This window comes from Podarcis gaigeae (genome assembly GCF_964106915.1).
Source record: "Podarcis gaigeae genome assembly, chromosome: 15".
NCBI lineage: Eukaryota > Metazoa > Chordata > Lepidosauria > Squamata > Lacertidae > Podarcis > Podarcis gaigeae.
This window is the reverse complement of record NC_139692.1, coordinates 12,561,061-12,586,956: the sequence shown is the minus strand read 5'-3', so window position 1 is coordinate 12,586,956 and position 25,896 is coordinate 12,561,061. Positions and strand designations below refer to the sequence as shown.

Below are 25,896 nucleotides of genomic sequence, written 5' to 3'. Positions count from 1 at the left end.
ATGACGACGGTGCACGCTAGCGGAGGCGTTTCCCTTCTCATACACGCGTGTAACAAGAACATTACTGTAATAGGCGGGCAACCGAGGACCTCAACGGGCTGTGATTATTTCGTGCGGAATTGCCCTTGCGCCCCGAGCGGGTTCCAGATTCAAATCGAGTCGCGTTGGCTGGCGACTTGATCCGGCGTGAGCCAGCGAGAGCGCTCCCCCCTGCCCGTCCGTGGGGCGACAGGGGCGGGGAGCAGCTCGACAAGCGCGTCCCTCCGGCGTGGCTGCTGGCGCCGTAGCCAAACCTCGCCCGCCTCCCATCCCGTTCGACCGCAGCCAACTCCTCTCGACCCGCGCGTCCTCCGGGCGAGGCGGGTTGGCGTCTCTTTCAGCCGCCGCTGGGGGAACCACCAGCCTGACAAAGGGGTCGGGGCAGCGGAGTTGAAGCAAGTTCCACGGCGTGGCGGCTTCTCGGCTATCGCGCCCGGGCGAGCAAAGCACCAGCCAGGCGTCCGGAACAACCTCAGCATCAGCAACGTGCTTGCTCCGCCGGGAGTCGCTCCAGAAGTGCTGCGCTCGCCCGTGCGCAAACGGCGCCTCGGAGTTGCTTTCCCCAAAGTGCCGGAGCCTGCCCGGATCGCGTGCCTCTCCCTCTTCCCACCCCTCCCCTGCTGAACCCGAGGACCGCCTCCCTTCCCTCTCGCCACGGCTGGGGGCAGGTCCCCGGAGCCGACCCGCCCCCCTGCTGGGGAGCCGCCGCGAAAAGGATTCTGCTTTCCTCTGCTGGATGCGTCCCTGGAGGAGCTGAGCCATGCGGCGGCGGCTCCCGCTTTGGCTCCGGAGCTTCCTGTGCTTCTTGCCGGCCTTGGTGGGACCCGCTGCAGGTAAGATGCGCTTCGCTCCCAGCGCCTGATCTGAAGATCTCCTGTTATTACTCCACCCCCCCCCCCTTACACCCTCCCCCCAAAAAAGAGCTCTCGGGAGAGACCGCAGCTCCGGAGCTCCCCGTCGTCTAAGGGAAAGCGCAGTTTCTGGGCACAGCTGAGCAGAAAAGTAGCATTCAGAGGCGCACGATCCGGATGCGTTTGGCTTCCTTTCTTTTGGAGACGGGTTCCTTGTTGCCCGGGGATCCTGCGTTGGTCTAGGGACAGCTCTGTGCGCCACAGTTCTGGAGTTTGGCGGATCTCTAGTTGCAATTGTATCAGATCTTTTCGCTCTGGAAATCTGGGGGCAGGGAAACACCGAGGGAGGTGTTCAAAGGCTCCCGGCGAATCTCTGGCACCCGCTGGAGTAAATGGAGAGCCATGCTTTGGGGGTGGCAGTTTCAAGTCTAGATGAAAAGGCAAAAGGGGTTGGTTGATGTTGGTGATAACGACCCTATGAAAGGATGGTAATGGGAGACCGACAAGAGGGCATTAGGGTCTGAGAAGTGTGGGAAGGGGGTCCTCTTTTTTCACTGTGTCCCCCTTCCTCCCTGCCCCATTCTTGTCTTTGTGAGTTTGTCCAGAGTCTGTGTTAGACCACCAATCCTGACCCACTGCCTGTCACTTTGTAGATCATTCCCTTTACAGAGCATTTGTCTGTGTAGGAAGATTGGAGTGAAACACGTGCGGATTCTCATGAAAGCCCGTTTGTAGTTTCCCATTATTTTTGTGCATGCGCTGCGTACAACATGCCGGGATGCTACATTTATTTTTATTTTTCCTTCTGGTGCACGTTTGATTCACAGCAAAATGTATGCACCTGCAGTGGTTGTGCTTTCCCTGTCCAAAAGGTGTAAGATGCAAAAATGTGGTGTGCATGTACTCCCCAATGCGCAGCTGCCACATTGTGGAGTCACCTCCCCCTTCCATGTCACCCAGAATTGAGCACTCGGCCTGCGTGTGGAGAGATCCAGCCTCACCCAGAGGCTCTTCTGCTTTGCACTTTCCATTGAGGTAACAGATGGGCCCAAGTGTGATAAAAAGAAGTGCACACAAGGGGATGCGACTGGGTAGAGGCTAGCTTCAGAGAAGAGGCTGTCAGCTGGAGGGTGACTGACCTTTCAGATCCCTGACAATTGAAGGCTCCAGGCCTCCCCTGGCTTGGGGTTCGCACACAGCTTGCCTTAGCAAGATTTGTACCAGTCCCTCTCTCTGTGGCCAGAGACAGCGCTACGGTTTTCTGTATGCTCTTAATTTGCTTCCTACCAAAGCCCTTAGCAGTCTCTCCCCCCCCCCCCTTTTCTGTGCGTGAGTGCGGAAACAAAAATCTTCAGGCCACAAACTCTCCCAGAATCTGTCCACTAGAGGAGGCATCAAGACACACTTTGGAAAAGGATGCAGCAGCCCAAGGCTGGAGCTGGAACCATTGTATGTGTCGGCTTTAAAGCAAAATCTAAAGCTGCAAAACATGCAGCGCTGGAAATAATAATAACCCATTTTATTTACCATGGAGGGAAAGTGAGGGTTTTATTTTTTTTAAGTGCTTTAAATTATGGGGCTGTAAAGTATTTCTGTTTAGAATTTAGGCAGATTTGGTGGGTGGGTTGGGGGCTGGGATCTGAGTTCCAGCTCTTTAGGAATGAACGAAAAAGAGTTTCAACATCCCTCTGACCACCCCAATCTGAATTTCGTTTACAGATGTGATTTTTGTCACTGAAACTTGAAAGGTGATCAGTTTGAGGCTAGTTCTGTCCTGGAGGGTGGGGTGGAAAAGACAAGAATGGTGAGATTCCTGGAATTTTATTTTTAGGTTACCCCCTCCCCCCCAAAAACATTATTACTTGACCATCCCATGCCTTGGTGGGAATTTAAGAAGCAACTGCGGACAGTATATTATTGTTGGCGAGGAACAGAGAGTTTTGTTGAGTGTGGGGCTGTGGACAAGGGTCTCAACCTAGGTTCCTTTTATTACATTGAATGCTATCAAATCTGTGGATGTTGCATGCCAGTTAGTGCCCTTGCAACTGGCTGTTCCCAATCTCCTGCACGGTGAACATCGAAGGAATGATTTAGCCTGAATGACAATGGCTGCTGAAGGATAATGCCAAGTGAAAGGCGTGATGGATTCACATTTGCAATGTATGTGTGTGTGGTGTTTTTTTTTTGGGGGGGGAGAATGTGACTGGTTTTTCATTGCACGTTGCTTCCAGCTGTGAGCAGGCGCTGGCAACAGGATCGGAGGGAATATGCTGCTCTTGCAAGCAGGGCTGTCGATTAGCTGTGGGTCTGTTGTTAGATCAGCAAACAGGAGCCTGTACTGCTTCATTAATATTTGTGTGTGTGCAGAGAGGAAGCTGAGTAGACTGCCACAATGAATAAAGTGTAGGGTTGTGGTTTTTTTTAAAAAAGAATTAAACCTGTTGGAAGGTTGCTGACCCCTGGCTTAAACCAAGAACTCTGTGACCTTTGATATGGTATTCTTAGGGTAAGATCGGAATCAGATATTTTTGGCCTCGCAGGAAGCATGTGCAAGATAAACTGTGGATGTCAGAAATTCACAGTGCAATCCTAGGTACTTTTACTCAGAAGTAAGCTTGTAGTGTATTGAACAAGAATTTTCTTCCAGGAAAGTGTGTGTAGGTTTGGAGCATAAAACCATAAACCTAGGCACATTTTCTTGGGAGCAAGCCCTATTGAATCCAGTGTGGTTTGGTTCCAAATAAACATACATAGCTATGCCTTTTTGCATACTGTAGTTAACACCTTGCACAGCCCTTTTTGTCTGAGTGTGCCTTGTTCTTCTGTGGAAACTTCATTGCACCCTGGAGCACCTCGTAGGATGGCCTAGGTTGGCTGGAATGTGCATTTGCAGATGTGAAAAACAGGATGCTTTCCGGAAGTCCGAGGAATTTTCTTCCACCCATAAGCCGCTGTCAGAAAGCTTTAGAGGGAAAGAATTATGACAGGGGCTTTCGGAACAAGTCTTCAATGAGTCGCTTGAGACTGGCTATGTGTGTGCATGTTGATTTTCTTATGCTGCCTGCCACGCTATCCTGACCCCAAAGAAGGTTAAAGGGGATTGGATTCAGTGTGTACGTGTGCTTTGTTTGTCAATGCAATTGGATGCTGGTGTTGAATTATTGGGGTGTGACTGAGTCTTGGAAGTTCTTAATATTCAATGATCACTGGTTTTTAGGTTGCTGGTTGTACTTTGGCAGACTTTTTCCATTTGCAAGCCAGTGATAGCCAATGTGGTACCTTCAGATGATGATGGACTACAACTCCCATCATCCCTGAGTGTTGACCATGTTGGCTGGGGCTAATGAGAAAATGTAGTCACATTTAGAATGTGCCATGTTGGCTATCCTTGGTTAAGCAGCAAGTATCAAGGATGCATTTCAGGTCTGTGTGAAGACTGAATAAAAAAGCAAGTCAGGGTGATCTGCGGGGTCCCCCCAAGTCAAAGTGCAATGGCAATATGCCACCCCAAGTCAGATTGGAGCCCCTGCAAAACCTCGTTTTTCTCTGTTTCTTTGCTATATTGTCTATATATCTGTGTTTCTCTAGGTCCATGGGTTCTGCAAGAATTGAGACTGTCCAAAATGTTGCCTGTAGAGCACTGAAGAGCTCTGAATTGTGCTTTGTTAAAGCACAGCAGTGGAGTTTTTTTTAATAAAAAAGTTGAAAGCATCATTTTTGTTTTAAGAAAACAAAAAACAGCACCATCCTAGAATTCTTCAGAACTCTGCTGGCAGTATTCTACTCAGCCTTGCATTGTAAGGCCTATCAGAGACCTGATAGAGCCTCGAGGGAGGCCTGTAAAGGCCTATCAGAAGACACAAACAGCCACCAGAAAGAAAGGTGGCCGTGAAGCTGCAGAGTTTTAAAAATGTACACGCAAGAATGCACACCACTTGGTCACTGCTTAATTATTTTAAGGTGAGAAAGAGAGAAACCCATGTGCCCCACACCCAGAAAGGATTATGGAGGAAGTGAATCACTTTTATTTCCCTCACAAAGGGCCCCTACTGCATATCTATTTCTCCACAATTTTCCAGGCTTAGTCCACTCTGGAGAGATTCCCCTACCTGTAAATTTCATCCACTCTGGCCCAAAGGAGAAAAAAGGTAGTCATTTTGCAATTCCCCATTATAGTGAATGGGAACCAAGGGCTCTGTTTGTTTGTTTGTTTGTTTGTTTGTTTTGTAAAAACAGATTAGCTCAGAACATGAAATATTGAAGTGGAGAGAGCATAGAGCTACTCAGAAACAGATCAATTTTTTTGAAAAAGAAGCTGCAGATACAAGGCTAATCTTGGGACATATGCTCGCCCCCTAAGATATAGCTTCCACTAGGGCTATACATGGTACCTCGGTTTAAGAACAGTCTGGTTTAAGAACGATTTGGTTTACAAACTCCGCCAAACCGGAGTGTCTTGGTTTGAGAACTTTACTTCAGTCTAAGAACAGAATCCGAACGGTGGAAGGGCACCGGCGGCAGGAGGCCTCTTTAGGGAAAGTGTGCCTTGGTTTAAGAATGGTTTTGGTTTAAGAACGGACTTCCAGAATGGATTAAGTTCGTAAACCAAGGTACCACTGTACTCTGCACTGTCAATTTTCTTGTTTCCATGTGCTTTCACCTCCCTCTAACCCCCCCTCTAGTTTTTAGTTTTCTTGAGAAACTTGAAGCTTTTCAGAAGAAGCCACACCTTTGATATGTCTGTATCTGACATGGGAAGCTGTCTTATATGAAAGATCCCAGCAATACCTACTCTGACTGGCAACCGTTCTCTAGCATCCTAAATAGTTAATTCTGCCCACCCTACCCCATCACTCGCTACTTGGATCTTTTTTTCTGGAAGATACCAGAGATTGAACCTGAGAACATCTCCATGCAAAACATCTTTACTACTGTGCTATTAATACAGCACAGGGTGGACTAAATTGGAGTTGAAACTGTATTCACATTAGACTAATCATAAAGGGCAGGGCTTCTCTGTAGCTTTCAGTGCTTGACTAGGAGTGAAGACGCCGCTTCCCTATGGCTTTTGGTCACCCTGGCTTTTTCCTCCTCTCCCACTGAATCATTGTGCAGCCTTGGTCATGTCTCTCAGCCTTCATTCTCCTTCTGTAACTTGGGGGGGGGGGTTCCTCCTGGAGCTATTACCCAAATATTGACAGTTAAGGTTGTGAAACACTTAGAAACACTTGAGAAACATCATATAAATGTGTGAGTAGTAAGTGATATGTGGTGAGAATGGCTTATGAGCATCTTCAGTGTAGCGCCTGAGCAACTGAAGAAAAGGCACAGTAGTAAAAGTTAGACATTCTCTGGTTCTGTGCCTTTAAACATCAGCTTGATATGGAGCAATGATCAGCGTATGGATGTAAGTATTATCACTTGCTGATGTTTGCCCATCAAGCTGCTGTTAAAAAGCACAGAACAGAAGATGGTCCCATAAGCTGGCAATGGATCTGAAGTGGTCTAGGAATGCCATTGCTAGGACAGAGATTGACTCGGGTGGCATTGCACGAAGGGCGCTGAGACAAGTAGTTAGCTTTATACAGTGGTACCTCTGGTTGCAGACGGGTTCCGTTCCAGAGGTCCGGTTGGATCCCAAGGTTTCCGCAACCTGAGGACTGCTTCTGCGCATGGGGCGAAACCCGGTAAAATACTTCTGGGTTTGCCGTGGGTGCATCCCAAAGTTTATGTAACCAGAGGTTACTACTACAGTCGTACCTCGGAAGTCGAATGGAATTCATTCCAGAAGTCCGTTCAACTTCTGAAATGTTTGGAAAACAAGGTGCGACTTCTGATTGCTTTCCAATTGTGCAGACGCACCGGAAACAATAGCAGAAGCCAAGCAGGACGTTAGGCTTCCAAAAAAGAGTTCAGAAACCAAACACTCGATTCTGGTTTTTGATCCTTCAGGAGCTAGAACATTTGACTCTCAAGGCATTCGGGAGCCGAGGTACGACTGTACTGTACTGTGCTGCAAAAAAAGAAAGAAAGAAAGAAAGAAAGAAAGAAAGAAAGAAAGAAAGAAAGAAAGAGAGATTGTAAAGTTAGGGTTTGCTGCCATGGCTCACTCCGCCTGCCATCTCTGCCTACCCACCAAACCCTTTGCCAACTCTCCTTCCTCCACACCTGCCAACTCCTCCTCTCTCTACACCTGACCAAACATCCGTCCCTTTACACCTTGCCCACCCCCTTGCCTTCACAGTTTGCCTAAAGCTCCCCTTGCCCTTCATTCACAGCTCTCCCCAAGCCTCACCCCCCTTTTAAAGCAGGAGGGAGGCACTTCAGAGAGGGGCCCGGCAAACTGCTCTCTGGAGCACCTCCCTCCCTTTAACAGCTTGCCTGGCCATTTGCCATCCATACTGATTGTTTGTTCACCTGCCTACTGTTCTGTAGTCACACTGGAGCTAGCGTCACCACCTACTGGTGGCTAAAACAACTATAGCGTGATGACAGCCTTACATGTTTATGTATATAGGAAGACATGGTGAAGGACTGCAGCTCAATGATAGAGTAAATGCAGCCGATAGCCCTTGGCTAGCTGAAGATTTATTGATGTTTGTGTGAAGGAGTTTTGTCCATCCTGAAATAGCAATTTAAAAAAATAATAGTGAGGCAGGTCTTTCTAAAATAATCCAGGTCTTTTTTTCTCTGGAATTTATTGTTACTCGAATGCTCTGTGTCCCACCTATAGCTCAAAGTCAGTGCGATTTGTGTGTTTCTGTGTGAATATCTTTCCATATACCATAATCCAAGTACTAGAGTTCCTCCTTCCTCCCCTGGAAAGCTGTCTAGCTAATTGAGGCCAGGCAGTGCTTGGCTGTGTCACTCGCTAAGAGGTTTGGCTTTTTTAAAAACATCTGAGAGTTTGGCAGACTCTAGGCTTTTCAATTTCATATGGTGGCAGATGATGCTGGTGGGAGGTGAGGGGGAAGAAGGAAATGGCACCAGCGGATTCCTCGACAGTTGCTGACTGCTACTGTTTTTGCGTCATTGTTTCGAGTTCCTGGGATCCTTATATGGGCAGATCTCAGACCGGATCCTGTTTGCAGATCCTGGGAGGAAAGGGACATAACTCAATGGCAGAGTGCACATTCTTTAGTGTGTGCATGTGCCAAAGGTCCCTGATCCAATCCCCAGCATCTCCAGGTAGGACCAGAAGAGACTTTTGCCTGGAGTGTCACTGGAACATAAGGTAAAGGGACCCCTGACCATTAGGTCTAGTCGAGGCCGACTCTGGGGTTGCGGCGCTCATCTTGCTTTATTGACTGAGGGAGCCGGCGTACAGCTTCTGGGTCATGTGGCCAGCATGACTAAGCCACTTCTGGTGAACCAGAGCAGCGCACGGAAACACCGTTTGCCTTCCCGCTGGAGCGGTACCTATTTATCTACTTGTACTTTGACGTGCTTTCGAACCACTAGGTTGGCAGGAGCAGGGACTGAGCAATGGGAGCTCACCTTGTCGTGGGGATTCGAACAGCCGACCTTCTGATCGGCAAGTCCTAGGCTCAGTGGTTTAACCCACAGCACCACCCGCGTCCACTGGAACATACAAAGCACTGAACTACATAGACCAATGGCCAAAAATCATAGAATTGTAGAGTTAGAAGGGACCCTGAGGATCATCTTGTTCAACCCCCCCTGCCCCCCGCAATTCAGGAATCTCAGTTAAATGATCCATGACAGATGGCCATCCAACCTCTGCTTAAAACCCTCCAAGGAAGGAGAGTCTACAACCTGACTTGGTATAAGGGTTAAGACAGTGCTCTGTGCTCCTTTGTAATAGGGGAAAATGCCTATATTCTGGTGCAGAATTTAGCAACCAGGTTGTTCACCGGAGCAAGCCGGTTTGAGCATATTATACCGATCCTGGTCCGACTGCACTGGCTACCGATTAGTTTCCGGGCCCAATTCAAAGTGCTGGCTTTGACGTATAAAGCCTTAAACGTCTCTGGACCGCAATACCTCAAAGACCACCTCTTTCCACATGAATCTACCCGGACCCTGAGATCACCTTCTGGGACCCTTCTTTGTGTGCCTCCTCCTCGAGAGGTCTGGAGGGTGGCAACATGAGAACGGGGCCTTCTCTGCAGTGGCTCCCCATCTGTGGAATGCTCTCCCCAGGGAAGTTTGCCTGGCACCTTAACTATACACCTTTAGGCGCCAGGCAAAAAGTTTCTTTTTAACCAGGCCTTTGGTTGACCTGATCAACATCCCATAACCTTTTAAAATGTGGCTATTTTTTGGGGGGGGTATTATTGGGTTATTGCTTTTATTTTTATTTTACATACTGTGTTCTTTTTATGTGGACCGCCCTGAGACCTCTGGGTATAGGGCGGTATATAAATTCAATGGGACGGTATATAAATTCAATGGGACACAGAGTGGGATGAGACATGGGTGGCGCTGTGGGTTAAACCACAGAGCCTAGGACCTGCCAATCAAAAGGTCGGCGGTTCGAATCCCCGCAGCGGAGTGAGCTCCCGTCGTTCGGTCCCAGCTCCTGCCCACCTAGCAGTTCGAAAGCACCCCTAAGTGCAAGTAGATAAATAGGGACCGCTTTCTAGTGGGAAGGTAAACAGCGTTTCCGTGTGTTGCGCTGGTGCTGGCTCGCCAGATGCAGCTTAGTCACGCTGGCCACGTGACCTGGAAGTGTTTTCAGACAGCGCTGGCTCCCGGCTTCTTGAGCGAGATGAGCGCGCAACCCTAGAGTCGGTCACGACTGGCCCTGATGGGCAGGGGTACCTTTACCTTTACCTTTAAATCAATCAATCAATCAATCAATCAATCAATCGTCTTGAGCCCTGTTCAGGTGTGCAGCACTGTTGAGCCCTGTTGCCACAGTTGGTGCATCTCTTTTTGTCTCAGGTTGCTACAAATCAACCTGCAGCCCGAGACCTGCAGGCGACCTTTTTGCCTTGCAGGTGAAACTGTGGAACGGGATGCTCTTAAATAGTGACCACACACCAAGTACCCATCTGCCCTGAGGATGGAGCAGGGGCAATGACTGTGGTAGCCCTCCACATGCTGTTGGACTCCACCTCCTCCCAGCCCCAGCTAGCATGGCCAAGGATCCTGAAGCATCTCCTTTGCATCATGCAGAAAGTCTCTGACTCAACGACTGGGTAGGACTGGGAGAGGCCCCTGTCTGAAATCCCACAAAGCCGCTGCCAGTCAGTGCAGGCAGTCCTGAGCCAGGTAGCACAATGGTCTGACCCAGGATAAGACAGCTTCTTGCATTCCAGAGCTGTAGTCCAATAACATTGGAAGGGTTGCGTATTGGTTTCCCTTGGATCATGCTAACTGTTAGAGAGTGAGAAAATTGTTCATGCCAATGTGTCCAAAGTTTCGAAGTCTTGCTCAACCAAGCAAGCATTGGGTCACCTCTTTCCATAGCTTTCTTCAGTGTTTGCTATTTAGATTAATGAGATAAGGATGCTAAAAGGCTCTATACATCGGTGGGTGTTATAAAAATAGTAATTCTGGAGCATGTCAGTGAAGCGTATGAGGGATTATGATTTGTGTTCTTTTAGCAATGTTTTTCAAGTCTGGTTCTTCACTTGTTGGTTTAAGACAGCCTTTGACGCTGGCTTTGTGGGGCTGATGGGAGTTGCAGTTCAAAACATCTGGAGGGCACCAGGTTGGCAAAGGCTGGTTCTCAATCGATTCTGACTTTTGGAAAGGAGACACAACCGCCCCCTTTTCTCCCCCGCCCCCTCTCTGTCTGGTGTAAGGAGGTTTCATCTCTTGTGTGCACAAGAAATCACAGCTTTTTTGGTTAGGCTTCAGGGTACGAAGCTTCATGGAAGTTGAGTAAGATGGTTGTGTGTTACATAAGTGTGTGATCCATGAATCATGGTCTGGATGGTGCTCTCCAGAAGGGCTGCACACCAGCTCCATATCATCCCTCCCCTCAAAAGCCATAGCTCAGTGGCAGAGCATCTCCTTTGCCTACAGAAGGTCCCACTTTCATTCCCTGGCATCTCCAGTTAGGGCTAGGAGAAACCTCTGCCTGAAATTCTGGAGAGCCTGAAATTGGGCTAGATGGATCATTGCACTGACTTGATATCTGACAGGTTGTGATTTTCCTGTGGTCCTTTGGGCATTGAGCTGTCTGAGCAAGACACAACAGGGGCTGCTATGAAGGCCCGACAGTGGAGAGAACTGTTGCAGCAGGACTCTTGGTTTTCATGATGAAATAACAAAAGGCTCGGGCCACATACAAGCCTTGCCAGTGGGCAGCCCACTTCCCTTTGGTGTTTCTCCAGTAGGACATGGAACCTATGGCTCTTCCGATGTTGATGGGCTCCAACTCCCATCAGTCACAGCCAGCATTGTCAAAAGTCAGGGATGATGGGAGTGGTAGTTTAGAAACATTTGAAGTGCACAAGTTCTTCACTCCTTAAGCTAGAGCAGTAGCTCCCAATTAGCTAACCACTGCAGACCCTCTGTTTTTCAAAAGCCAAGGCATGGACCCCCTACTTCTGAAAATGTTGATATCTCTGTGGTAGTCCAAATGGTGCCACCACATCCCAGTGTAAAACTGGGATGCACATCTTCTGGGCTGTGTTTCCGTGCGGATCACATGAACCGCGTGTGAGCATGACACCCAAAAGCAGAATGTCCCAAACAGTAGACAGGTATGTGCCATGGACCCCCGGGTGGGTTACATGGACCCCTGGGGTCTGTGGACCACCAGTTGGGAACCACTCTTCGAGAGGCATGCGTTCGATTCATAACAAGTGAGAAATTGAACCAAATGGACCTCAAATAACGTCCTTCTTGCTGCAGCTAAGGCTCTGTCTTAAGCTGTTTGAGCAACTAACCTCAGGGACCCTGGGATGGAAGAAGACAGGCAAACCCCCCCCCCCGAAGGACCACCTTAAGGTCATTTACAAGAGTGTCCTGGGGTGGGGTCACTGGTTTATAGATACTGGCATTTTGGATGTCAGTTTTGTGTCCATTTAATCTCTTGCACAGAGATTGACCTGTCCGTAGTATGTAGAAAGCAGAAGGGCATCGTTGGGGGACAATGACATAAATTTCATTGGAAGAGGAACAGGTGAACGAACCCTTGATGTTATGGATGGCATTATTAGGTTGTGTTATAACTTTGCCAGAGTAGACATGGAAACAGATTTGGCACTGAGGTCTGACTCCGTTCCTGGCCTCTGTGTCCCTCTATTTGCTGTTGCTGTTTTAGGTTGGGAAACCATCTGTAAGTAACTAACTGTGGTCAGTTTAATAATAAGCCAGCTTCGAACCTATATTTAGCCATGGTCTATGAAACTGACTTGTTAAATCAGAAGGGTGTGTTTTAAATCAGAATCCCGGCTTTGAACGTAACACGGCTATTCTTTGTTCTGCTTCTCATGTAACATTGAACCAGAGTTTCAAACCAACCAGCATGAACCAGCAGGCTCCTCCTGTGTTAAACCAGAGTTTAAAACCAAACTCTGGTTTAACTCACTCGTGGAGCCTCCTGGTGCACGATGCTCAATAGTGCTCCATTCACTTTTCAGCTGCTCCTGCCTTTGCCACACGGTGTGGAAACAAAAGGCCAAGCTGGCTTTGCATTACGTTCTAAACAGCTCAGAAAGATAGCATGCTATTTTATGAGTCAGGGCATTGGCCCATCTAGTTCAGTTTTGTCTACACGGACAGGCAGCAGCTCTCTAGAATACCATATTGGCCTGAATATAAGCCACCCTTTTTTTCCCAAATTCTGACTGTGAAAATTTAAAGTGTGGCTGATATTCACAACTTTATGAGTGGCAGAGCGGCGGTGCCCCCCCCCCCGTGAGAGCAGCCCAGGAGTGCAGGGCAACAGCGCACCGCCTGCCCACCGGTCCCAAGCCTCTCCTGAGCGCCAGAAAGAGGGGAGGGAGGAGGGAAGGCTGCCGGCAAGGCAGTTTGGTTCCCCCCTAGGAAGCAGTCCGGGTATTGTCTTTCCCCCCCCCCCCCATCAATTCTAAAGGTGTGGCTTATTTGCAAGTGCGGCTTATATTTGGGCCAATATGGTAATTCCCAGTTCTATCTGGAGGTGCTGGGGATTGAACCTGAGACCTTCTGCATGCAGAGCAGATGTCCTACCATTGAGCTATGCCCCCACCCCAAGGCTCACTGTTTTCTTCTCACCAGCCAAAGCCAGGACAAACCTTTCTTTCTGCTCATGGTTTGTTTGAAGAGGAACCTACACCTCGTGAGCAGGGATTTGACCCTAGGTACTCCCCCCAAGCTGGGACGCGGGTGGCGCTGTGGGTTAAACCACAGAGCCTAGGGCTTGCCAATCAGAAGGTCAGCGGTTCGAATCCCCGTGACGGGGTGAGCTCCTGTTGTTCGGTCCCAGCTCCTGCTAACCTAGCAGTTCGAAAGCACCTCAAAGTGCAAGTAGGTAAATAGGTACCATTCTGGCGGGAAGGTAAACGGTGTTTCTGTGCACTGCTCTGGTTCACCAGAAGCGGCTTAGTTATGCTGGCCACATGACCCGGAAGCTGTAAGCCGGCTCCCTCGGCCAATAAAGCGAGATGAGCGCCGCAACCCCAGAGTTGGCCACGACTGGACCTAATGGTCACGGGTCCCTTTACCTTTACCTTTACCTTTACCTTACCCCCCCCCGGCCGCAGTCCCACATGCTATCTGCTCCACCCCACTGTTTATTGGAAACGACCAGAAGGAAAAGCTGGGGGCAGAGCCAGGAAAAGTTCTGCTGTTCCACTGCTGCAGAACTTGCAGTGCTGACCACCCCCCCCACCCCCCACACTCTTGTCAGTGGTGTGAATCTGAAAAACGATGAAGCTGGTTAAGGGAACCAAGGCAAACAAAATGATTTTAGCCTACATGCTGCTCTTGTGGAAACAAGAGGGTGACTTGCAAATGTTCCCAGTAAGCTCTGGTCACCTCCCTGACCTGCTTTGGTGGTGGGTAGAGAAAAGGGCTCTTTAAGCTATGGGATGTAAGAAGTAGCCAGAAGCGACTTGGGGAGGGACCAAAGAACACTGGGTTTTGTCTTTCTTCCCTTGTTATGGGGGTGGGGAAATGGCCTCCATTGTGCAACTCTTTTCTCTCTTTCTGCTGCCGTAATCTTGGGGAGGGCGAATTTGCAACTGAATTCACAGGCACTGTTAAAGGACACTAAAAAAAGAGAAAGAAGTGGTTTTGTTGTTTCATGGGTTTTTTTTTCTTTGCAAGAAGAAAATGGCCCTGCTCATTCTTTGCCTTGTTAGGATCAAGACAGATTAGCTGTTTTTAAGGTGTTCTTTTGAGTCTGACGTCTATAGCAACAGTTGGAGGCAGGATCAGAATGTGAAATGGCTGTGGGACCCTGAATGTTGAAGCGTCAAACAAATCGAAGTGTCCAAGGGGTGGGAGGTGACAACACTGAATGTGCTGGGTGGGGGAATCGTTGATGACAATGTGTAATTGGGTGCTTTTTTGGGGGTAGCAGATACTGAAATCCCTCTCCAGAGCCACACATGAGATGTGGAAAGTTCAGGTGGCCCTTTTCCTTACTCATCCTTGCAAGCTGCAAATGACTTTCTTTTAGCCGTTGTGCATCATCTTTCTAGCCAGAACAGCAATCAAGGCTGCTTACAATAAGGTACAGATAAAAAAGGATACAGAGCTAAGTCACACAGCTGGATAACCTGTATGAATAATAAAAGAAACAGTAATCATAAAAAAATGAATAAAATTGAAGGCTAGGTGGAGTGAAAATGACTTGGCAGTGGCCATAGCTGTTAAATTTTAACAGATCTGCAGCCACCATGCCCTGTAATGTTGTTGAGCTGCGGGCAAGTCTCATTTCAGTTGTTTGTGGGGGGTAGAAGCAGCTGTTGGTTGCTAATGGGTTAACATTCTGCAGCCCCCTGACTCATTTTTATAAACATCTGCTAAAAGTAGAAGATTTGGATTTTCTCTGTTCACTAGGGATTTGCATGTCCTTGATTCAAGGGCTTCTGATGGGTTTTATTTCATTCCCGGATTAATAAACTCGGAGTAACCGGCTGTCGCATGGACAGAGTTACTTAGCTAGCCATCAGCATTAGTTGGCATTTGGGAGTGGTTTCAGACTGAAGCCAGCTCCAGTTCTTGCGTGTGGAAGCGCTAAGTGGGAGAGAATTGACAGTGGCAGAACCCTTGAAATTATTCCTCCTGCCGGCAGCTTCCTGGAGAGATGATGGAGAATGGAACTGAAGGTCTTTGAAATGTGCTGGGATAATGGGGGAGGAAGGGAAAAAACTCATTTCACCAGGTCATAAAGTGTCCAGCCTGAATTTAGCTGTTAGCCAGCATGCGGCAACCTGTGTACAAGGACGGGGGTGGGATGGGGGTGGGGAATTGATGTATCACAGCCCATGTGCCCATGACAGTCGACAGTAGCCCAATGACCCTAACATCATCTACTTCAGACTTGTTGACATGCAGTGAGCAGGAGAATGCTTTGCTCTTTCTGCATCTCAGGTCTGAACCATGAAGTAGTAGTAAAACATGCCACTAGGCATGTGAAGAGTGACTTTCCATATTCACTGAATAATTTGTGGCCGGCCTAAGGAAGGGGCAGGGTTTCTGGGTTAAAACATATAATTTGGAGGCAGACTTCAGCCTTAAGTTTTGTAGAGCTGTGAAGTCTCTCTTTCTTTCTCCCGCCCCCGGGAAACTTTGTTCCAATTTTCCTAGTTTCTGCAACTTCTAAAGACATTCCCTGCACAATTCTGAAGCTACATTGATGAGGGCTAGAAACTAGAAAGTTTAAGTGAGCAGGGTGGGATGGAAGAATGCACTCAAAGCCTTGAAAGTAGCATTCTCTTCTGCCCTCCCCTTCCTACATCCTTTGCTGCTCAAGCCTTGTCTCATCCTCCTCAAAGCCTTGTCACTCTGCTTTAGACATCAGGCCTTTAAGGAGGACTCCTGTCACTTCGTGTCTTCCTTACAGCACTTAATACCCTGATGGCTGGCGTATAATAAATGCCAAATGGTAGCAGTATAATTGTTCGCAGGGATGTTTGCTCAAAATGTGGTGTTTTCCGATTTACAGAAGTGTTTTGGAGCTGCAGCCCAAATGCTAAGGGGGCTTGAGCAATGCTTGGGACTATTTTGTTGGGAAGATGCATAAGGGGGGGAGGGGGCTTGAGAAGACAGAGGCTTGCAAACTTATACAGTCATACCTTGTGTTGCGTCCGCTTCATGTTGCATCTTTTTGTGTTACGTCCCGCGGAAACCCGGAAGTACCGGTACGGGTTACTTCTGGGTTTTGCCACTCGCGCATGCGCTGAAGCGCTAAATCACGCTTCGTGCATGTGCAGAAGTGCCAAGTCGCACTTCGCGCATGCGCAGAAGCATCAAATTGCACCTGTGCACCTGTGCAGATGCAGCACTTCAAGTTGCTGGCATTCATGTTATGGACGGGCCTCTGGAGCGGATCCCGTCCGTAACATGAGGTACCATTGTAAAGTCATACCTCGGGTTACAGATGCTTCGGGTTGTGTGATTTTGGGTTGCGCACCACGCCGAACCCGGAAGTACTGGAATGGGTTACTTCTGGGTTTCGGCACTTGCGCATGCGCAGAAGCGCCGAATCGTGACCTGTGCATGCGCAGATGCAGCGCTGTGGGTTGCGAACGTGCTTCCTGCACGGATCATGTTCACAACCTGAGTGTCCACTGTGCATCATATGGAGAAAGTGGATATAAATCTGTTTTCCAGCTGCATTGCATAATACTAGAACTAGGGGTCATCCAGGGAAACATGCAGAACATCCCAGGTTCAATTGCTGGCATCTTCAGGTGCTTAGATGGTGGAATGAGGCAACTTCCGATGAACTGCCTCACACAGCACAGCACTAAATGGTGGAATTTTCTACCACAATATGCAGTGGCGGATGCCGGTTTGGGTTGCATCTGATGCTAGTCTAATTCAGGGTAGAGCCTCTGAAGTTCATGGATCATAGGACTAGCTTAGATTCATTAATTCCAGTGGGTCCCCCTTCCAATGAAGGTGGAGATGGAATTTCTCCCTCTCCCTCTCTCACAATACCTGAACTCCTGGACACCAACTAAGTTGAAGGTTGGGAGATTAAGGACAGATCAAAGAAAGTACTTATTTATGCAGCACATAGTTAAACAATGGAACTCTCTTCCACAGGAGGGGCAGCGATGGCCACATGGAGGAGAGGGCTGTCAATGGCTACTAGTCATGATGGTTCTGCTCTGCCTCCACAATCAGAGGCAGCAATACTTATGCATACCAGAAACTACAGGCTCTTCTTACATTCTTATGGGTCTGTGTAGAACTTAGTTGGAGACAGTCCGCTGCCTCTGAATATTAATCACTAGGAAACACCCGTAGGATGAAGAGGCTGCTGCCCTCACGTCCAGCTTGTGGGCTTTCCAAGAGGCATCCGGTTGGCCACTCTGTGAAACAGGATTATAGACTGAGTAGGCTTTTAGTATGACCCAGCAGAATGTTCTCATGATACTGACAGGAAGGGATTCAGAATTGCAATCCATATTTGTCCTACTTTTCCCTTTACAGTGGTATCTTGGTTCTCAAACTGAAACCATTCTAGAAATCCATTCCCAAACCAAAGCGTTCCAGAACCAAGGCATGCTTTCCCATAGAAAGTAATGCAAAATGGATTAATCTGTTCAGACTTGTAAAAAACAACCCCTAAAACAGCAGTTTAACATGAATTTTACTATCTAACAAGACTGTTGATTCATAAATGAAAGCTATTAACAATGTACTACAGTCATATAATCAGTCAATCAATCAGTAGCTGAACTGGGTTCCACACAGTCACAAAAACAAAAAAGGAGCTGCAAAAACAAAAAATGCAAAATAAATAATAAAAATAGACAGACTTCAGAGTAACGTTCAAAATGGAAGTGTGGCATTCAAATCGTAAGCGTAACACTCAAATCATCAGTGTAATAGTCAAAATGGAAGTGTAACACTTAAAACAGAGCACATTCAACTTCTGAAAAAAGTTTGCAAACTGGAACACTTACTTCTGTGTTTGGAGTGTTTGGGTTCCAAACTGTTTGAGTACCAAGGCATTTGAGAACCAAGGTACCACTGTATTTTGAAAAGGCAGATCACATCCACACCACACATTTAAAGCACTATTATACTATTATAGGGGTGCATTGGGTGTTAGGGGATGGGGTTGTACCTTTGAGGGAGACACATAATGCTCCTTCTGGGGCAGTTTGCCTGTCTTTGGTTCCTACCCTGCACTTAGCTCTCACCTGTGGCTCCTAGAAGCTGTCAGCATGTGACAGTGGCCACATCCTGGAGAATGGCTTCGACTGGCAGGCTAAACCAGGTGAGGTTAGCTGATGGGTCTCAAACCCTCAGTGAGTTAGAGACCTCCTTTGCATGTGAAGACAGGCTGTGGTGAATTGAGTGGTCAAGTCCGTCCAACGGTCCAGAAGGTGGTTTCTGCATGTGCTGCAGAGGAAAGTGAGAGGCAGATAGGGCTCATCAACCTGGGAAAGTGGTCCATCTAGGAAAAGCAAAGCTCTGGTCCTAAACATCCACTGCCTTGCAAGATATCATCAGGAGAAGAAAAGGCTAAGGAGCAAACCCTACACAAATCTCAGTGGAGTCCCTAAGAGAGTTGGATGGCACCTGGTACACCTCCTTCTGGCAACTCCTGCAGCCAAGCTGGTGTCAAACGTATTGCTCTGCTTTCTTTTGGACCATATCAAGCAAGGCTGAGAAGAGGGTCTTTTTGTCTGGGCAGCCTAGGAGCTCCATAAACGCTGTCCAGGCTTGTGCCCCGAGCAAGTCACTTCGGTGCTGCTAACGCAGCAGTTTTACTTCACCACTAGAGGAATATAGTGGTAACTCGGGTTACATACGTTTCAGGTTACATACACTTCAGGTTACAGACTCCGTTAACCCAGAAATATTAGCTTGGGTTAAGAACTTTGCTTCAGGATGAGAACAGAAATCATGCTCTGGCGGCAGCAGGAGGCCCCATTAGCTAAAGTGGTGCTTCAGGTTAAGAAAAGTTTCAGGTTAAGAACGGAACTCCAGAATGAATTAAGTACTTAACCCGAGGTACCACTGTACTCCATTGTCTCTTGAGGCGGACGGATGCCAACAACAGTACCACCTTGATTCTTGGCTTCCACTAAGGAACTCCTGGGTACTGCAGTTTGTTAAGGATGCTGAGAGCTGTTAGGAGGCTCTTCACAGAGCTAAAATTCCCAGTGCCTGTAGCAAACTACAATTTCCAGTGGTTTAAAACATGGGAGAAAAGCTAAGGCCCGGGGGCCGGATCCAGCCCAATCGCCTTCTAAATCCAGCCCACGAACGGTCCAGGAATCAGCATGTTTTTACATGAGTAGAATGTGTCCTTTTATTTAAAATGCATCTCTGGGTTATTTGTGGGGCATAGGAATCCGTTCATTCCCCCCCCCCCCCCAAATATAGTCTGGCTGCCTGCAAGGTCTGAGGGACAGTGGACTGGCCCCCTGCTGAAAAAGTTTGATGACCCCTGGTTTAAAATGTATGGTGCGGATGCAACCTCAGTGTCTCTACCCGCTATGGCTTGTGTAGCACAAAAGTGCATAAGGAGGACTTGGTGAAATCTCAGAAAGCACGGGGGGGGTGGGGTGTCCAAATTAGATTTCCTGTGGGTGGGGCCTCACTGACATGCAATCACATTGTTCCCTCCCCACAATTAGGCTAAGCAGAATAAATTATACATAAGGTGCAAATAGGCTTAATTTCCATAATTTATACAAATTGCAGACAATGATGGCCGAGGAAATTTCTGTGCCTGAGGCAGAAAATGAAATGTTGCATACTCCCCCTGCACAATATAAATAGTAATGGAGCTGTCACCTGATTCATCAATTAATTGGCAAAGATCTTTGTTTCTTTCTTAATTCATTTATTTAAATTTGTGGTTGCGTATAAACAGATGCTCCGAAGCATTTAGCTTTTTTTTAGGCGATGCTTGGGTTATACCAGACATCTTCACCTTAGAAGAGGCCTTCTTTCCTGTGATTCCAGGATCTACCAGGTCAGCCTATGTAGATCAGCCCTGGGTGGAAAGAGGTCCTTCCTGGGTCTCAGCCAGTGGATGGCCTTTCCTTAGCACAGGCTGAACGTTGGAAGATTGAAGACAAGCCAAAGAAGGTACTGCTTCACGCAGTGCATAATTCAACTATGTAATGCATTCCCACCTGAGGCAGCGATGGCCACAAACATGGATGGCTTTAGAAGATGGTTAGACAAATGCATGGAGGATAAAGCTATCAATGGCTACGAACCTCCGGGGGATGAAGGCAGCATGCTTCTGAGTACCGTATTTTTCGCTCCATAGGGCGCACTGGGCTATAGGGCGCACCTAGTTTTTAGGGGGGGGGAAATAAAGAAAACACCCGCTGGCTGTCTTGGCTTCATTTTTAGCCGCAGGGCTGGGGTGGGGGAAGCCTGAGCTTCCCCCGACCCCAGCCCCCAGAACAGGTCTGGGAGCTTGTGGGGCTGGGGGCACGCTCCAAAGGCTTGTGGATAGCTGCCTGAAGCCCGGGGAGTGCAGCGGGAGTTGGCGCTGCGCTCCCCAGGCTTCAGGCTGTAGGCTGCTATCCGCAAGCCTTCAGAGCGTGGGGGGAACTCCTTCTGCACTCCGAAGGCTTGCGGATAGCTGCCTGAAGCCTGGAGAGTGAGAGGGGTCAGTGCTCACCGACCCCTCTCGCTCTCCAGGCTTCAGCGAAAGCAACGCGAAGCCTCTGGAGCGTGGAGGGAGTGCCCCCTCTGTGCTTTGGAGGCTTCCCGTTGCTATCACTGAAGTCAAGGAGCCTGCATTCGCTCCATAGGACGCACACACATTTCCCCTGGAGGGGAAAAAGTGTGTCCTATAGAGTGAAAAATACAGTAATTGTTGCTGGAAACCACAGGGAGAGAGTGCTGCTGCACTTTGGTCTCTTTGAGTCTTTCTGGGACTTCCCATAGGTATCTAGTTGACCACTGTGAGATGCTGGATCAGAGGGGCTACTGGCCTGATCCAAGAGGTTGCTCTTATGTTCTTATGGCTGCAACAATATATTTTGCTGCCCGAGGCAAAGGACATGATGACATTTCCCCCCTTCCCCAGTTCTGCATACAGAAGTTGAATCTTCCTTCAATACTAGCAGTGGGATTAGGTTCTCTTTTAGAACCATAGAATTGTAGAGTTGGAAGGGAACACGAGAGTCATATATTCCAAGCCCCTGCAACACATAATTCTTTTGCCCAACATGAGACTCAAACCCAAAACCCTGAGATAAAGAGTCTCAAGCTCTACCGATGGAGCTGCTCGGACAGAGGCCAGCACAACAGTTAGGGGGATAGAGGATGAAATGGCTTGCAGCTCTATCTTCCAGCAGAAGGGGGCTCATGAGGGGCAGCTGGGGGACTGTCACCACTGCCACTTAATATTTCATTCATTATTTTACATACAGTGGTATCTTGGGTTAAGAATTTAATTCGATCTGGAAGTCCATTCTTAACCTAAAACTAAGGTACCACTTTAGCTAATGGGGCCTCCTGCTGCCGCCGCGCGATTTCTGTTCTCATCCTGAAGCAAAGTTCTTAACCCGAGGTACTATTTCTGGGTTAGTGGAGTCTGTAACCTGAAGCATCTGTAACCTGAAATGTCTGTAACCCGAGGTACCACTATATTTCATTTTTGAATCGATCCCCAGCAATTTAACCATGAAAAAACAACATTAAAACACATGTAAATACAATCTTCATGTCAATGTATTTAGAGGATTGAAAATCTCCACTTAAAAGGCTGGTTGGAAGAAGAAGGTCTTCGAACGGCACCCAAAATACTGCAAAGAGGGCACCTGTTGGATATGTAATGGGAGGGGGCTCCAAAGGGTGAGCGCCACACTCTGAAAGTATGATTCCTACATCATCCAGAATGGACTTCCCAATAAGAGGGCATCTGCGGAGTGCACTAATGAACTGGGCGGAGTCTGTATTTTAAGTATCCTGGTCCCGAGCTGTAGAATTCTTTGCCTACCAGTACAACAAGCACCTTGAATTTAGACTGTCAACTAATTGGCAGGTGGCAGCAGTTTTTCAGCAGAGGCATAATAGGACAGCAATGGTCTGCCCCAGTGAGCAGGTTAGTCACTGCATTTTGCACTTGCTGTAATTTCTGGGTTTTGCACATGGAGTACCTTGCCATAGCCCAGCCTAGAAGTTACCAGTGCACGGATGACAGTGGGCCGGGTGTCCCAATCCTGAAGTGGCCATAGCTGTCTTACCAGCTGAAGCCACTGAGATTACTTGGGCCTCTAGTGACAGAGGTAGATCTGGGAGCATCTTCCTCCTGAAATGGTTGCCCCCTCCTGCCCAATGGTAGGACTGGCCCTGTCTTACCTTTTACCTGCTATTGGATCTTTGGCGGTGCTAAGGATTGAACCCAAGACATTATGCATGCAGAGCTACAGTCCCTCCCTTAAGTTAGCAAACTTATCCCACCTCTCTTCTGTAGGACTGAAGATAGTGAACATGAGATTTCCAGGCAGACTCCTATACAGTCACTGACCTGCTTAGCTTCAGCAATATTGTCATTTAGACTGTCATATGGTGTCAGAACATGCCTTGGGACACATTACTTTAAGATGTCACTTGCCTTCTGCTTTTTTTTTATATATAACAAGAACCTTGTATTAGTATTATATAATTTAAAAATTTGGTGTCCAATTAATGGGAAACTCTGGTTTAATTTAATTAACCCAATTAAATGAAATGTTCTTGCCATTTAATCATTTAAATGGTGCAGTCCTGTGCTTGTCTACTCGAAAGAAAGCCTCATTAAGTTCCATGGGGCTTATTTTATATCACTGCAGCTTAAATTTTGCAGCCCTAACTGACAGCTTACTGTCCTAGCAGACTGCCTCCCCCTGTTGAATGACAGGGCCGGCTCCAGCTGCAGAATTTGTCTCCTTGTTACCATAGCTTTCTTGGCACAGATTATTTTTTTAAATTTTGCATGCAGAGTACACACAGACTTGTCAACCAGATGGTGGAGAGAGACAAATAGATGCGAGGATGAGAGGAACTCTCTCCTTTGCCTTTTGTAGCAGCCAGATGTCTGAATGATGCTTGGAGAGGTCTTGTTTCCTTCCAGTAGCCAGAGGCAAGGATGGATATTGGATTTCACATACCTGCATGTTAGAGATTCTCAGATCGGGTTTAAAAAATGGCTCTTTGATGGGAAGCCCAGAACCTTCCCTTTCCCTGAAGGTGGTTTAATATTTTGAAGGCTCAGGGAGAGATGCAATTTATCGCATTAGCTTCTCATATATGGGAGGGTGTGTGTTGCACAAACATATCAAGACTTTACCTGCTGATATGCCTTTGTGGCCTTCTGCTGATCCATATTTGGCCCCCGGGGGGCCAGCGCTGTCCAGAGACACTTCCGGGTCACGTGGCCAGCGTGACAAAGCTGCATCTGGTGAGCCAGAGCCGCACACGGAAACGCCGTTTACCTTCCCGCTGGTAAGCGGTCCCTATTTATCTACTTGCACCCAGAGGTGCTTTTAAACTGCTAAGTTGGCAGGCGCTGGGACCGAGCAGCGGGAGCGCACCCCGCCGCAGGGATTCGAACCGCCGACCTTTCAATCGGCAAGTCCTAGGCGCTGAGGCTTTAACCCACAGCGCCACCTGCGTCCCCATTGGATGATAGACAGAAGCAAATAAAGGCCCTCTTGCCCAGAAGTGGATGGAAGACAAATGCTGGTCCAGTAATGGACCACTGAGCAATTTCTAGTGTGTCACCAAGGACAGGGACAGCCAAAGGACTTCTCTGTGGCTGTTGTTGGACCACAACCCATATCACCTCTGGCCAGTATAGCCAGAATGGTCAGGGTTGTTGAGAATTGTGGTCCAGCATTACAGGTTCCCCCATCCCTGAAGCAGATCTTCATGTAATCCAGCAAGACACGCCTTATATTATTAAGCATGAGTACATGCTCAGGATCAGATTCATTGTGCCATAACTGTTAAGAGATCCTGTGTATGGACTCCTGCCTTATGTAAACTTATCATAAAGAGAACCTTCTGGATCAAACCAAAGGTCCACATTGCCTTTTGTCCCATGGTGGCCAAACAGAAGTCTCCAGGAAACTCACAGAAGGACTTCAGAGCAATTGCCTTTTCCATGTTTTCTTTTTTGCATACATACCCATAACAGGTATTCAGTGACATATTGCTTCTGAACTTGGAGGTTTCCCTTTAGCCTGAAGATTTCCACTTAGCCATCATCATGGCTAATAGTCACTGTCCAATACCCTTCCAGTGGGGGGCCAAGCTTACCGAGTGGCTGCTGGGACCATATAACACAGTCCTAAAGGATCTACACTGACTCCCAATATGTTTCCAAGCACAATTCAAAGTGTTGGTGCTGACCTTTAAAGCCCTAAATGGCCTCTGCCCAATGTACCTGAAGGAGCATCTCCACCCCATTCAGCCTGGACACTGAGGTCCACCTCTGAGGGCCTTCTGACTGTTCCCTCACTTACAGAGAACCAGGTAGAGGGTCTTCTTGGCAGTAGCACCCTCCCTGTGAAATGCCCTCCCATCAGATATCAAGGAGGTAAAGAACTACACATCTTTTAGAAGACCTGAAGGCAGCCCTGTATCAGGAGGTTTTTAATGCTTGACATGTTATTATGGTTTTATATGTGTTGGAAGCCACCTAGAGTAGCTGGGGCAACCAAGGCAGATGGGCGAGAAAGGAGGAGGAGGAGGAGGAGGAGGAGGAGGAGGAGGAGGAGAAGAAGAAGACTGCCCAATTGCCAGGCAGTATAATGGGGACGCAGGTGGCGCTGTGGGTTAAAGCCTCAGCGCCTAGGACTTGCCGGTCGAAAGGTCGGCGGTTCGAATCCCTGCGGTGGGGTGCGCTCCCGCTGCTCGGTCCCAGCGCCTGCCAGCCTAGCAGTTCGAAAGCACCTCCGGGTGCAAGTAGATAAATAGGGACCGCTTACCAGCGGGAAGGTAAACGGCGTTTCCGTGTGCGGCTCTGGCTCGCCAGAGCAGCGATGTCATGCTGGCCACATGACCCGGAAGTGTCTCCGGACAGCGCTGGCCCCTGGCCTCTTGAGTGAGATGGGCGCACAATCCTAGAGTCTGTCAAGACTGGCCCGTACGGGCAGGGGTACCTTTACCTTTACCTTTACCTATAATGGACTGAGTGGGTGTGATCTAGGCACAAAGAGTTTTCTCTTGCCTGAGCAGCAGAATGGTACCTTCCACCCTTGAGAGTCTTTCTACCTCCTCCACAATAAACCTTCACGGATGCCTGACTGGAGAGCGCATACTCCAGCTCTTGGATCCAAGTGCAGGTTTGGCAACTCTGAGATTGGTCCCAGCACCTTGTCAGCTCATGGAAGAACCATGGCACCATGCTAGATGCTGAGCACATGTTTTTGTGTGCAGAAGGTCCCATGTTCAATCCTTGGCATCTCCAGGGATAGCTGCCAGCAGGAAAGACCACTGCTGGATACCCTGGAGAGTAGTCAATACCGGACTGGGCTACCTGGATAAATAGTGGCGCAAGGCAGCTGTGCTCCCAGGGACAATCTAGCTCAAAAGTTTCTGCAGCTATGAAGCCAGGGCCAGCTCTAGCATGGAAGTCCATCCTTAAGAGGTTACCTACTCCATGTTTCTGTTCCTGCTCCCCATCATGTTCCCTCAACAGCAAGGAGAAGGAGAAGCATTGCTCCAGGAGCTGGCTGTGGGTCCCCTGCTGAGGCATGGACTTTTGCAGCTGCCTGATGATGCCAGCCCATGATGCCAGCACGAGCATGGTGGCTCCTGTTTGGATGTCAGTCAGTGGGAGTTATAGGGACCTTGTTACCACACGGCCGTTGTTGTTTGCAGTGAGTTTGTGCTTCCATTAATCTTCGTCAAAAGAAGAAGAAGTTCCAGACCTCTGCAGGTGCTTTTGTCAACC

The 25,896-nt window shown here is 48.3% G+C and overlaps 1 protein-coding gene across 12 annotated transcripts in view; it reads left to right on the top strand.

Moving 5' to 3' along the window:
* The window catches only part of ROBO3 (roundabout guidance receptor 3), a 329,951-nt gene that overhangs the window by 123,251 nt on the left and 180,804 nt on the right, over positions 1 to 25,896 (top strand). For 5 of the 12 annotated variants that reach the window (XM_083713423.1, XM_083713422.1, XM_083713421.1 and 2 more), the window contains exon 1: positions 36 to 872. The exons of the other annotated variants lie outside the window; for them this stretch is intronic. In XM_083713423.1, the coding sequence (XP_083569549.1) occupies positions 800 to 872 (73 nt within the window). In that variant the 5' untranslated portion in view covers positions 36 to 799. Of the gene's footprint in view, positions 1 to 35; positions 873 to 25,896 lie in introns of those variants that run through there. 12 annotated transcript variants of the gene reach the window in all.